The sequence below is a fragment of the Ranitomeya imitator genome, chromosome 3, assembly GCF_032444005.1.
Source record: "Ranitomeya imitator isolate aRanImi1 chromosome 3, aRanImi1.pri, whole genome shotgun sequence".
NCBI lineage: Eukaryota > Metazoa > Chordata > Amphibia > Anura > Dendrobatidae > Ranitomeya > Ranitomeya imitator.
Window position 1 is genome coordinate 139,700,258 of NC_091284.1, and position 14,896 is coordinate 139,715,153.

The 14,896-nt window shown below is 41.6% G+C and overlaps 1 protein-coding gene across 7 annotated transcripts in view; it reads right to left on the minus strand.

The window, feature by feature from the left end:
* Positions 1–3,377: 3,377 nt before the first annotated feature.
* CDKL5 (cyclin dependent kinase like 5) overlaps positions 3,378–14,896 on the minus strand; it is a 442,123-nt gene continuing 430,604 nt past the window's right edge. For 3 of the 7 annotated variants that reach the window (XM_069761526.1, XM_069761527.1, XM_069761529.1), the window contains exons 18-20: positions 13,824–13,946; positions 8,695–8,814; positions 4,018–4,538 (exon numbers count right to left, since the gene is read on the minus strand). In XM_069761526.1, the coding sequence (XP_069617627.1) occupies positions 4,155–4,538; positions 8,695–8,814; positions 13,824–13,946 (627 nt within the window). In that variant the 3' untranslated portion in view covers positions 4,018–4,154. Of the gene's footprint in view, positions 4,539–8,694; positions 8,815–13,823; positions 13,947–14,896 lie in introns of all 7 variants that reach the window. The other 4 variants (XM_069761530.1, XM_069761531.1, XM_069761528.1 and 1 more) reach the window with 3 other exon arrangements.

A 14,896-nucleotide genomic window follows, 5' to 3' on the forward strand; every position in this document is an offset into this window, starting at 1 on the left:
CATTGGTTGTATTATTATTATTATTATTATTTATTATTATAGCGACATTTATAGAAGAAAATAAACTGGCATCAATGAAGAAATATTGATCAGTTAATGGACACAGAACGGTCAGATTTTGGCAAGACAAAAGTTTTGTCGCCCACAGAAAGTAATGTGATATTGAAACAAATAATTAACTTAAAATACAAATATATGTTGCATAACATTGGTGAATGAAGTTGTGGTGCTATTAGAATCATATTTAATATTTTGTGTGCCTTCCATGATCTTGAAGGACTGCATCCATGCGGTTCAACAATGATTCATACAATTTATTAATGAAATCATCAGGAATAGCAAAGAATGCAGTCTTACACCTCCCAGAGTTCATCTAGATTCCTTGGTTTTGTCTTCCAAGCTTCCTCCTTCATCCTACACCAAACATGCTCAATGATGTTCAGGTCTGGTGACTGGGCTGGCCAGTCCTTGAGCACCTTGATCTTTTTTGCCTGGAGAAACTTTGTTGTAGAGATGGATGTATGAGATGGAGCACCATCCTGCTGCAGAAGTTGACCCCTTTTATGATTTGGAATATAAGAGGTAGCTAATACTTCTTGATATTTTAGGCTATTGATATCGCCTTCCAACTGTTTCGCATAACCCTATACTGAATATAACCACAGACCATGATCTTTCCACCACCAAATGTAACTGCTTTCTGGGTGTATTTTGGATCCATACGGGCTCCAGTAGGTCTCCTGCAGTATTTGCGGCAGCTGTGGTGTAATTCTACTGAAGATTCATCAGAGAAATCCACCTTCTGCCACTTTTCCAGCGTCTATTTGTTGCTGTGGGACTTTGCAAATACCACACGGTTTTTTATTTGCCTTTTGTTTAGTGCTGGCTTCTGGGCACTGATTTGACCATGGAGGCCATTTCGAGACAGAATCCTACAAACTGTTCTAGTTGACACAGTGACTTGAGGTGACCAGGCCTGTTGGAGTTCTGCTTTAGTAGAAGAGGGGCTTGCTTTGGATTTTCTAACCAACAAACGTTCCTCCTGAGTTGTCTTGCGTGGTCTGCCGGACCTGGGCTTGTCAAACACATCTCCAGTCTCTTCAAATCTTTTTTTAATTATTTGTACTTGACACTGAACCACATTAAAGGTGCCAGCCACCTCTGCATTGGATCTGGTCATCAGCTTCTTGATAATCCAGGCTTTGGTCCCAGGGTGGATTTTTGGCATGTTGTCAGAGCTCAAGTTGTAGTTCAAGTGAAGGTCTGGGGTGCTGGGTTTCTTTTTATACACACACACTAATTAACCGATCATTTACTGGGCACAGGTAAGGTTGTAAACTTGGATTGGGTGTATTATATGACCAGGAGACAAAAATATGTCTTGCCAAAATCTGACCATTCTGTGTCCATTAACAGATCAATATTTCTGCATTGATGCCAATTTATTTTCTTAACCTAAACCACATTTCGGAGGGTTTCAACTTTAAAAAGAATAATTTATACAACCAATGGATGAATTTAACGTCAGGTTATAAGCTTTTATTTACATAACATGGATAAGTGACATAACTTCTGTCAGGGAGTGAATGGTAATAAATAAGTGCATTTGTTGTAGTGATGTTGGAAAATAGACCTGTGATGTGATTAATGACAGTATCTAAGAGGAACATGGAGATTTACGAGTTCTAATGGAGTATGGGGTAAAGAGCCTCAAAATCATTTACATTTAACTATTGCTTTGTTCTTGAATATATGTTTTTCTCCGCAGTATGATTTTATCATGTATACGCCCTTTTGCTGGAATGTGCTTTATTTTTCTAAACCATGTATAAAAAGCCCCTGTTACTGTTGTTCGGGGTCATAACATCACCATTCTACCGCCAGGGCACACTATGGCCAGGTTATGGCCAGACCATCACCAGATGTCCCAGCGTTACTTTGTCTCTCTGGACTCCTGTTTGTGCCTGCATGCTTTGTCTCACTAGCTTTCCATGAAACTGTTCTGCTGCGAAATCTCCAAATAAACATCAGTCTCAGCTTGATAAGAGGATTATCTACATATTTTTCCCGGCTCTTCCAGCTCTCAGTAAGGTCTTTCTGGAAGGAAGGAAGGAAGGAAGGAAGGAAGGAAGGAAGGAAGGAAGAAAGAAAGAAAGAGAAGAAAAGAAAGAAAATACAAAGTAAATAAAGAAAAAAAAGGAAAGGAGAAAGAGAAAAGAAGAAAGAGAAACCAAAGAGACAAAAAAAATCAGAAAAATAAAGTAGGAAAAATAAAAGAAAGTGAAAGGAAGGAAATAAAATAAAAAGACAAAACTACTGTATGCATTACAATTGTAGAAAATATATTTTGTAAATGCTAAATTTTCTCTATAAACCTTCTAATTCTTAAATCTTTGGTGAAAATTCTACAACATGGAAACAAAAATTTTCATTGAGCTTTTATCACCGATAAGGCAAAATGCCTTTGAAGCTGAAAGTAAGGAATATCTTGTGTAATGCTGGGTCATTCTGATTTTCATTAAAGGCCCCTCCACATTAAGCGACGCTGCAGCGATACCGACAACGATCCGGATCGCTGCAGCGTCGCTGTTTGGTCGCTGGAGAGCTGTCACACAGACAGCTCTCCAGCGACCAACGATGCCGGTAACCAGGGTAAACATCAGGTAACTAAGCGCAGGGCCGCGCTTAGTAACCCGATGTTTACCCTGGTTACCATCCTAAAAGTAAAAAAAAACCAACACTACATACTTACCTACAGCCGTCTGTCCTCCAGCGCTGTGCTCTGCACTCCTCCTGTACTGGCTGTGAGCACAGCGGCCGGAAAGCAGAGCGGTGACGTCACCACTCTGCTTTCCGGCTGACCGACGCTCACAGCCAGTACAGGAGGAGTGCAGAGCACAGCGCTGGAGGACAGACGGCTGTAGGTAAGTATGTAGTGTTTGTTTTTTTTTACTTTTAGGATGGTAACCAGGGTAAACATCGGGTTACTAAGCGCGGCCCTGCTCTTAGTAACCCGATGTTTACCCTGGTTACCAGTGAAGACATCGCTGGATCGGTGTCACACACGCCGATCCAGCGATGTCAGCAGGAGTCCAGCGACGAAATAAAGTTCTGGACTTTATTCAGCGACCAACGATCTCCCAGCAGGGGCCTGATCGTTGGTCGCTGTCACACATAACGATTTCATTAACGATATCGTTGCTACGTCACAAAAAGCAACGATATCGTTAACAATATCGTTATGTGTGAAGGTACCTTAAGTTTCCCAGCAGTAACATAAAGCAAACATCACAATAGCACCGGGCGTTTCTAAAGAAACCTTCAGACCTGCCCTTATAGTCAGACAAGATTCACACTGCTGCAAGCACAGTGACATCTCTAGTTTGCTCCCTTTTATTAGAAGTACATTAATACTGCACAAATGTATAAAAATATGGCAGAGTTGTCATCATAACAATACTTTCTTCTCTATATGCTCGTAGCTATAAAAAAAAATGACAGTCATTTAACATATAAACAGACTACACACACAAATGTTTGAGTGTGCAGATAATATATATATATTTATATTTTATATATAATACTCTTAATGCAATATATAAATGTTATACTGAAAGATTTCATATAAACTACTTTAGCTGTTGTACGGCTTCACAATGTATTAAAACAGCTCAAAATAACTTGACATTGTAACAATGATATGACTTCATGATAATAATCATAAATAAATATTACAAAAAATATCAAATATGGAAGTGTTAGTTCCTTAAAAATCTCTTGCTCTGGATAAACCCACTTTTACAGTATATTTAAAATATCATTTTATTTCCCTGGATAAGGCCATTCGTTTGTGACGTATAAATATAATGGCGCCGTTCTTTTCATTGTGTACAACTGTGGAGATCTTTTGGATTATAACAATATCTTTTTATAACACATTCTAATGTCACAAGGAAACTGGTAGCAGGTAACCAGACAATCAACAAAAGTAGTAGTGGGTGGGTTTGCGGCACAGTGTAACCTCACACAAGCATATTGCACATAATCAATATAACTATAGGTACTTGCTTATATATCCTTTCACGCTCATTCACCATATTAACATACACCCAGAACGCATTTTGTGTACACACTGCCTTCTGCATGTGGGACAACTAAAGAGCTGTCTCTTTTAAGTCATTTAAATTTGGCAATCTGGTTCTTTTTGTCCGGTTAAAAGGCATCCCGTTCTGCCCAGGCTTGGCAGCCAGCTGGTCAGGGAAAGAAGGTCCTTCACTTGTTCCCCTATTTACTGGGGAGACATGCCACAGAGGTTCTGGTTGTCCTGGAATCTGCAGTCCAGATCGGCTTTTTGGCTGTGGCTCCTGACGATGGACAGAGCTGGAAGGCTGACTCATCGGGTGTATTCTGGCTTCTGCAAAGGAAGGGGTTTTAGGTGGCTGGGTTGGCAATGGTTGAAATCTTGGATCTTGTGGTACTGAGTGATTTGAAGATGAAGAAGGGTGCAGAAGCTTCCACAGAGACTTCAATGGCTGACTCTGGAACCATAAATGGGTGCGAAAATTAATTGGAATTTATTAATGCTAACATTATTATTAATTAAATTGAATGGGGGAGGAAGAGAAATGCTAAAGGGTCCATCAGTGTGTTAAAGCTCCATGCCAGCGTTTTTTTTTTTTATTTCAGCGCTGGGGTGGTGTCACTAATCTAAGTTTCCTCACCCTACTCTTCTACTCACCTGCCTCTCTTTTCAGCTCTTTCCAGCGCCACTCCAGTCCCGTTCTGACATCTTGTGACTGCAACTTCTGACTGACCGGAGAAGTCAGAGGTAACGGTCACAAGCTCTCAGCGTAAGTCTATAAAAGCCTAGTTCTAGCTTTGATAGACTTACATTGAGTTGTGACTATGTGATGAGCGAGTATGCTCAATACTCTAGTTTCTGCGAGCATGCTCCGAGTATTTTGGCATGCTCGGAGATTTAGTTTATGACAACACAGCTGCATGATTTGCAGCTAATAGACAGCTTGAATACATGTGGGGATTGCCGGTTTGTTAGCTCGGAGAAACTCAAGTAACGAGCAAACTCGCTCATCACTAGTTGTGACTTCTAGTACGCCCAGGAAACATTGGACTTATCCAGCAGCTCACAAACTTTCGATGAAGGCCCAGAGACAAAAACAGATGAAGACTGCAGCTGGTATGTATAAGACTAGGGGCAGGAAACTTAGATTAGTAGCACCACTCCAGCACTAAAATAAAAAAATGAGTGTAGGCCACCTTATTTTTGCATATAACCTCACAAGGACAGTAGTTTTAATTTAATGTCATTGCTTAATTCACCGATCAAATGGGTTATGTGTAAAAAATGTTTCATGTGATCTAAGGGGTACTTTTCTTCTTATGGAGAGTGACATGCTAGGTCTGACACGCCAGTATGAGGAGACTTAAATACCTTTCATGATCTATGCTAAAACTGGGATATAAGGATGAAAGCCAAATCAAGCTCTCAAATTTGTCACAGCCTCTCACCCAGCCAAATCAGACCTCATACTTTGCACTGATGAGGGGCAGTACCCTGAAAAAATGTCTACAAAATGAGAATCTGGTTTGGCTTTTATCCTAAAGGTACCGTCACACTAGACGATATCGCTAGCGATCCGTGACGTTGCAGCGTCCTGGCTAGCGATATCGTCCAGTGTGACAGGCAGCAGCGATCAGGATCCTGCTGTGATATCGCTGGTCGGGGAAGAAAGTCCAGAACTTTGTTTCGTCGCTGGATCTCCCGCTGACATCGCTGAATCGGTGTGTGTGACGCCGATTCAGCGATGTCTTCGCTGGTAACCAGGGTAAACATCGGGTTACTAAGCGCGGCCTCGGGTTACTAAGCGCAGGGCCGCGCTTAGTAACCCGATGTTTACCCTGGTTACCATCGTTAAAGTAAAAAAAACAACCACTACATACTTACCTACCGCTGTCTGTCCCCGGCGCTCTGCTTCTCTGCTCTGGCTGTGAGCACAGCGGCCGGAAAGCAGAGCGGTGACGTCACCGCTCTGCTTTCCGGCTTCCCGGCGCTCACAGCCAGAGCAGAGAAGCCCAGCGCCGGGGGACAGACAGCGGTAGGTAAGTATGTAGTGGTTGTTTTTTTACTCTAACGATGGTAACCAGGGTAAACATCGGGTTACTAAGCGCGGCCCTGCGCTTAGTAACCCGATGTTTACCCTGGTTACCGGCATCGTTGGTCGCTGGAGAGCGGTCTGTGTGACAGCTCTCCAGCGACCAAACAGCGACGCTGCAGCGATCCGGATCGTTGTCGGTATCGCTGCAGCGTCGCTTAGTGTGACGGTACCTTAAGTCATTTTGCAAGGCTCGTTGAAGGGTTGATATTGACTTCTGGGTTTGCTACTTCCGATACAGTGGGGAAAAAGGTATTTAGTCAGCGACCAACTGTGCAAGTTCTCCCACTTAAAAATATGAGAGAGGACTGTAACTGACATCATAGGTAGACCACAACTATGAGAGTCAAAATGAGAAAACAAATCCAGAAATTCACCTTGTCTGATTTGGCAAGATTTATTTTGCAATTTATGGTGGAAAATAAGTATTTGTCACCTAAAAAATATGCAACATTTCTGGCTCTCACAGGCCTGTAACTTCTTCTTTAAGAGACTCCTCTGTCCTCCACTCATAACCTGTAGTAAAGGCACCTGTTTAAACTTATCATCAGTATAAAAGACACCTGTACGCAACCTCAAACAGTCTGACTCCAAACTCCACTATGGTGAAGACTAAAGAGCTGTTGAAGGGCACAAGAAACAAAATTGCAGCCCTGCACAAGGCCGGGAAGACTGAACCTGCAATAGGGAAGCAGGTTGGTGTGATGAAATCAACTGTGGGAGCAATAATAAGAAAATAGAGACATACAAGACCACTGATAATCTCCCTCAATCTTGGGCTCCACGCAAGATCTCACCCCGTGGGGTCAAAATGATCACAACAACGGTGAGCAAAAATCCCAGAACCACACGGGGGGACCTAGTGAATGACCTGCATAGAGCTGGGACCACCATAACAAAGGCTGCCATCAGTAACACACTACGCCGCCAGGGACTCAGATCCCGCAGTGCCAGACGTGTCCCTTTGCTTAAGCCAGCACATGTCCGGGTCTGTCTGAAGTTTGCTAGAGAGCATTTGGATTATCCAGAAGAGTATTGGGAGAATGTTATATGGGTAAATGGAAGAAAACAGCCAGCTCACCAAGCAGCCACCGTAGGTGCATGGAACTACACGCTGATCCACGTGGTCAATCCAAGGAAAATGAAAAAACTTGTTCCAGCTCCATAATAAAATTCAGGCTTAATACTTTATTAAATCCTGTTTAAAAGCAGTGGCTGTACAGCCCTCCAGAAGCACACGGGAGAGAGGATTTAATAAAGTATCAAGCCTGAATTTTATGATGGAGCTGGAACAAGTTTTTTCGTTTTCCTAGAATGTCATATGGTCTGATGAAACCAGTAGTACTGTTTGGTAGAATCAAAACTCATCGTGTTTGGAGGAGAGAGAAGGCCGTGTTGCAAAGAACACCATACCTACTGTGAAGCATGGGGGTGGCAACATCATGCTTTGGGGCTGTTTCTTTTCAAAGGGACCAGGAAGACTGATCCGTGTACATGAAAGAATGAATGGGGCCACATATCATGATATTTTGGGTGCAAACCTCCTTCCATCAGCAAAGGCATTGAAGATGAAACATGGATGGGTCTACCAGAATGATAATGATCCCAAGCACACCACCAGGGCAATCAAGGAGTGGCTTCGTAAGAAGCATATGAAGGTCCTGGAGTGGCCTAGCCAGTCTCCAGATCTCAGCCCCAAAGAAAACCTTTGGAGGGAGTTGAAAGTCTGTGTTGCCCAGTGACAGGCCCAACATATCACTGGTCTAGAGAAAATCAGCATGGAGGAATGGGCAAACCTGCCATCAACAGTCTGTGCCAACCTTGTGAAGACTTACAGAAAAGGTTTGACCTCTGTCATTGCCAAAAAAGGACATATAACAAAATATTGACATGAACTTTTGTTAATGACCAAATACTTATTTTCCACCATAATTTGCAAAATAAATCTTGCCAAATCAGACAAGGTGATTTTCTGGATTTGTTTTCTTATTTTGACTCTCATAGTTGTGGTTTACCTATGATGTCAATTACAGGCCTCTCTCATCTTTTTAAGTGGGAGAACTTGCACAATTGGTGGCTGACTAAATACTTTTTTCCCCACTGTATTTGGCACTAGAGTTCAAGTCCTCTTCCTCTCTGAAGAAACAATTTGCATAAATGTTTTATGTGTAACTCCATTTCATACATAAATAGACTGTTAAAGATTCCTATTCCTAGCCAACAAGACACCCACTAAATGCTAGAAAAAAGTTGCCCAATTGCTTGTGCTTGACTGTGCGATGTGCAAATTTTGACTTCTGTAAGAATTCTCTACTTCTCTCTGGAGAAGTGAAGAAGGATGAAGACAGCTGGTAGACTACTAGCCCATTTTCAACTGCTCTCTGATCGAGTCCGCAGAGGTTTTTCCTCTCATCGAAATCCCAAACTGTCAATCACAGTGACATTACACTGTGACTGTCAGGAAAGTAGCATCAAACACTGTAGTAACTTGGTGTAATAATGCCAAAAACAAAGAACTTACATGAGAGTGAATCTCTGCCATTTTGTCTGGACGCCACTCTTTGTGTCGGCTGCTTTTGTGGCTGGATGAGTGGGAGCTTTTCTGTATGTTGAGATGATCTTGACCATCTGTGTTAGGCATCTAGATCACAATAAAATACAGGGTTTAGTTATGAGCAGTGACAAAAGTACAAGCAGTAGCATTGTTTGCGGTCCTTTGGATCAGTTCTACATCGATATGTTACTTAGAATAATAAATACCAGATGACAATACTCACATCCTTTACTATGTCTATTTTCTTTGAAGCCTACAGAAAGCCAAAGTGAATGAGAACTGGGCATTCAGCCATTCACGTCAAGTTGACACATCACTTTTGGAATCAATACATTTTAGAATTTCTCTTGGTAGTCGCTCTTCTCAGGATGTCAACATCATGACTGAATCAATAATGACACCTAGATCCAAAATGAGCCAGCAAATAACACTACTGCAATGGTACAATGAAGAAACAAAAAGATTCCCTTTCAGGTAGATTTCAGCCCACTTATTACTCATTCCTCTGGATACTTTTCCACATGCATGCAGATTTCACCCTTTCCCATAGCATTTACATGCTGTTAGTTCTAAGCAGAGGAGAAAATGATTGAGCAGAAAATTTCATAGTTTTATGGGTAAAATTAAAAGAGTTTATGATGAAAACAAGTGTACAAATCTGAACTTGGGTACGAATGGCTTTGGGAACATAAGGTATTTGTGTTGTATTCAGGCCAAGCAAAAAGCTGCCAAGCAATTTATCAAAGAGCACATTCTGCCTGGTTCTTTTCTCCTTAACCGTCTTTATTGTTGTTTGATAATATATCACATTTTATATAGTTTTGGGGTTTTGCCTAAATCTATAAATTATTGCTGTTTGCTTTATCAGAAATTACAGTGTATCTACAGTAAGCAAAAGTAACCAAAACTAAATTTGGGATTGATATGCTTTTTGGCCCATCAAGTGGGTACACATAGCTTGTTCTTTATATGCAAATTGAAAACAATTATACAAAGAATGTGAGCAATCCCGAGGAACTTGATTTCACTACTGCTTCCAAGCCATACCTTCAAGATGCAGGTAATAATTCTGCCAGTATAGCTAGCCATACACTTGCACTAAAAGGTGACCAAACCTATTGATTTTAGAAGGTTGGCTGATGAGCTCATGGGAGCCTCACTGTCCGCCAACAACAATTCTTGGAGGACAATTAGATCGGCCATGAGAGTCAACTCATTGCCCAAGTGTCTTGAAGTGACTTATTCCACTCTCCTCATCGAACTGAATATGTATTTTTACCACTCAGCTATCATAAACTTCCCCATATATTGTCATGTGTACCTACAACCAGGCATATATTTTAAGATAAATATATTTAATGCATGTTGTATAGACATAAGTACATTCTTGTTTGAACATGATGCTGCATGGCACAGCTGATCATAGAAATCATAGAAATCAATTCTGTTATCACAAATGTCATGGCAAATGTGACCCTCTCTGCATGCATTATCTGTTGAATGGATATGTAAGATGTCCATGCTGCATTACAAAATATAGTCCTATGGTGCTGTACTAGAAGGCTAAAGCCATTTTGTAGGCCACTGAGACAGTAAGAAGCACTGAATATGATAGTACAATGACTCCCTAGAGCTGATAAACCTTGGAGGCTGGACAATAACAAAATTACTACATATTCTACAACTACAAAAGTGAAATCTAATATTTCCTAAAGTCTCACATTCTAAAAACTGGAGGATTCTTAAAAATGTGGTAGAGACTCTGAAAGTAAAGTAATTGACCCTCACTGGCTCCAGGTCTCATTTGCCTGATCTCCCATTTTGATGGATAAATACAAAAATATGTAGAGCCCCATTGGAAATCTCTCTTTTAAAATGAAGAGGAAATAGTACTAAGAAGAGAAGAGTAGAGATGAGCAAACTTGTTAGGAAAACGTTCGCCAATCTTAAATTTGGAACAAACGTTGCACATTCGGATTCCCAAGCTTTTTTCCTTAAAATGGGAAAAGTTGTAGCGGCGCTCGTGCTGAAAATCAGTAAGTTGAACGGAGTTCATTGGCTGTGAACTCCCAGGACCTTTCTGACTGCACTGCGAGCATGAGTCAGGTCATAGGTGTTCACCCGTGATACATTGAGCAATGGTAGCGCACGTTAAGTGTCTCTGCTGGATTGCAGTCTGCATAGTCGCATCATGCAGCAATGCAGTCTTCCATCTAGATGTAGGACAAATGGATTATTATTTTCTCTGTGGACAGGTGAGGAATATTGTTATTTATTATTTTAATTCTGTTAAGTCATTGACTTCTGTGGACTGGGCGATGACGTGAGTATGGTTTAATTTAGATTCATTAAAGGACTTTTTTTCTTGTTTATTTACTGTATAACTCTAGGATTAGTAATGGATAGGTGTCTTTATAGGCTGGGGGGTTGCCAATATCATTGGACCCTTTCCAGCCTGAGACTACGAGCCCCCAGCTGTCTACATTAGCTTGGCTGGTTGTCAAAAATGGGGGGACACCACGCCATTTTTTTTTACATTATTTATTTAAATAATTAAAAAATAGGGCATGGGGACCCCTCTATTCCTGATAACCAGCCATGCTGAAGCTGACAGCTGGCTGGTTATCAGCGCTGCACCATGAGACTTTTTCTCACTGTGCTAGTGGTGGTCTCACAGAGGTCACCACAGTTCAGGGTCCCGGCTGGGAATTTAACTCCAGTGACCGGCGGAAAGTTTGATGACATCACCGCTAATCACTGAAGCTGCGCTCGCAGCAGCTCATTCCTCAGTGGCTCTCAACCTGAACGGTTACATATTGCCATCGTCCAGGTTGAAAACTGTTTATCTCCAGACATGGATTATGGCATGGGACAGAACGACGGACAAGTGAGGGATATGGCTGTTTTTTATTTTTGTTTTATTACAGGAGACCATGGTCTCAGAAGAATGGGTGATGACGTGAATATGGTTTAAATCAGGGCGGCATGGTGGCGCAGTGGTTAGCACAGCAGCCTTGCAGCGCTGGAGTCCTGGGTTCAAACCCCACCAAGGACAACATCTGCAAAGAGTTTGTATGTTCTCTCCGTGTTTGCGTGGGTTTCCTCTGGGTTCTCCGGTTTCCTCCCACATTCCAAAGACATACTGATAGGGAATTTAGATTGTGAGCTCCATCAGGGACAGCGATGATAATATGTGCAAAAACTGTAAAGCGCTGCGGAATATGTTAGCGCTATATAAAAATAAAGATTATTATTATTAGATTAAACAAAGGAGACTGTGTCATTCTTTCAAGGACTTTATTCTGGCTGTGTGTTTTTTTTTTACAATATAACTATAGGATTAGTAATGGATAGGTGTAGATGCCACTCCATTACTAAGCTGTGGGCTTGATGTCACCGGACAATACGAAGGTGACATCAACGCCACAAATATGAACCCCACTTGCCACCGCCACAGGGCAAATGGGAAGAGCTGGACAACGTGCAAGAATTGGCGTATCTAACATATGCACCTTTTCTGGGATGGCTGCTATATTTAGTCTGCAGGGGGACAAAATCCGTGGGTCCTTACTAATGATGAGCAAATATACTCGTTACTTGAGATTTCCCGAGCACGCTTGGGTGTCCTCCGAGTATTTTTTAGTGCTCGGAGATTTAGTTTTCATCGCCGCAGCTGAATGATTTACATCTGTTAGCCAGCATAAGTACATGTGGGGGTTGCCTGATAGCTAGGGAATCCCCACATGTAATTAAGCTGGCTATGAGATATAAATTATTCAGCTGAGGCGATGAAAACTAAATCTCCGAGCACTAAAAAATACTCAGAGGACACCCGAGCGTGCACGGGAAATCTCGAGTAAAGAGTATATTCGCTCATCACTAGTCCTTACCATCCTGAGAATACCAGCCCCAACTGTTAGCTTTTAATTGACTGGTTGTTAAAAATGGTGTGGACTCCACTACATTTTTTAAAATTATATATTTAAATAATTAAAAAAACAGCGTGGGGAGCCATCTATTCCTTGCTAATGCTGACAGCTGAGGGTTGCATCCCGCAGCTGTCAGTTTTGCCTGTCTGGTTATCAAAAATACAGAGGAACCCATGTCAATTTTTTTTAATTTCTTTATAGCGCAATTGATTGGTCAATTAAGGCTACTTTCCCTGGTGTCTGCCCCTAATTTTAGCTGTTTGAGGAAGCTTTTTGGCCTCCCTGAAGGTGTTGTCTATGCGTTTGGTTTTGCCTCCCATTGAAGTCAATGGGGTTCGGGTATGTTCGGCGAATCGTTAGGCAAACATGTTCGGAGAACATTGGGACATTTGTCGAACCGAACCTTGAAAGCTTTGCTCCTCTCTAGAGAAGAGTCCTCCCCAGGGTGGTTGTGTATGGTGGTATAAAGCATCAGGAGGTGCCATAGAGCAACACTCTAATGTCTATATCCTTGTTGGGAAGATAGGTCAACAGGAGTATTTTGGGAGCTTTATTTAACGAAGATGAATGGGTCATCAAAAAAAAAAATCATTTGTTGTTTTAATCAAATTTTTTATTACATATACTGTATATTTTGTTAAATATTTTGAGGTTTTTTTTTTTCAGATCATAATCATTAAGAAAATAGCAATTTTCACACTGCCCACTGTGTGTTTTTCAGACTGGAACTCCCTGTCAGATTGAGATCTGAACACAAACACTTGATTTAATTAATACCGTAGGTAATTTTCTCATTAAATTTTAGTGAGACTTGTAAAATCTTTCCTGACAGATCACATCCATTCGATTACAAGGAAACAACCGGTTTAACCCTTTCGTATTGCAGCATGGTAACATTGCAGAAATGTAACGTAAAAAAAAGAATGTAATGTCCTTGGTGACAGGCTGGTGGAAGTAAGCTGCCAATTGTGGCTCTGCCATGGAGATGGGCATATTTCTGTTAATGAGCACATCTTGCTCCATCTGGTTCTGGTTCTACAAAAGTGTATTAAAATCAGGAAGTTGGAAAAAGAAAAGAAACCCTCTTGACAGCCCAAGTCCATGCTGTTTTACGTGATGGTGGAGGTATTAATGTTTTATTGCCAGCGTATTTAAAGAAAAGAATACCATCGGCCGATTGACTACAGGCAGCTTTTTCAAAGAAGAGCTGCGCTTTAAACTGTTCTTTGAACTAAAAAGTGGAAAGAGGCTTTTCTTGATGTTCGGTTTTTCAGGATCTGTGGATTCTGTCTGCAATATAAGATACAAATACACTAATTGCATGGATGCAGCATTACTACTCACGATTAGTTTTATCCGGTGATGATCACTTCTATTGCATTACATGAGTTCAAGGTTAAGCAAGGCATCCGCTCATAAGAAATATTTCTAATCCAAGCTCAACCACATATTCATTTTGCAGTAAATGAACAATCTCTTCCAAATTAAGTGACATGTTATTAAACTCCAAACTGAAAAAGGTCCCACAAGACACATCTCTTGCAAATGCAATCACTAATCCCTTAAAGGGGGTTTCCCCACAAACAACTTTCATTTTAATCAACATTTGAATCAATAGATCTTTCAATTATAATATCTTCCACAATTGGATGTGTTTTAAAAAAAATGTTCCTGTGCCGAGATAATCTTATAAATGTGCCCCTGCTGTGTACTGTGTAATGGCAGTGTCTGACCGTGCAGGAACATGGTCTGATCATACCACATCACCTGGGCGGGGGAGGATGCAAAAGAGAATATACACACAGGACAGCAGCGGACCGTAGATTATTCCTTTTATCAGTTAAAACAATGCTTAAAGGGAACCTGTCACCCCGTTTTTTCAGATTGAGATATAAATACTGTTAAATAGGGCCTGCGCTGTGCGTTACAATAGTGTATGTAGTGTACCCTGATTCCCCACCTATGCTGCGAAATACATTACCAAAGTCGCCGTTTTCGCCTGTCAATCAGACTGGTCTGGTCAGGTGGGCGTGGTGACATCGCTCTTTTCTTCCCCAGCTTTCCGTTGGTGGCGTAGTGGTGTGCGCATGTCGCAGTGACGAATCCACTGCGCGCACATGAAGAAGCAGAGCGCGATCTGCGCTATTACCCCCTGTCATCGGTGGGGGCGGCCATCTTCCTGGGGCCGCGCGTGCGCAGATGGAGTGCTCTGCTGCACGGGGCTTCAGGAAAATAGCCGC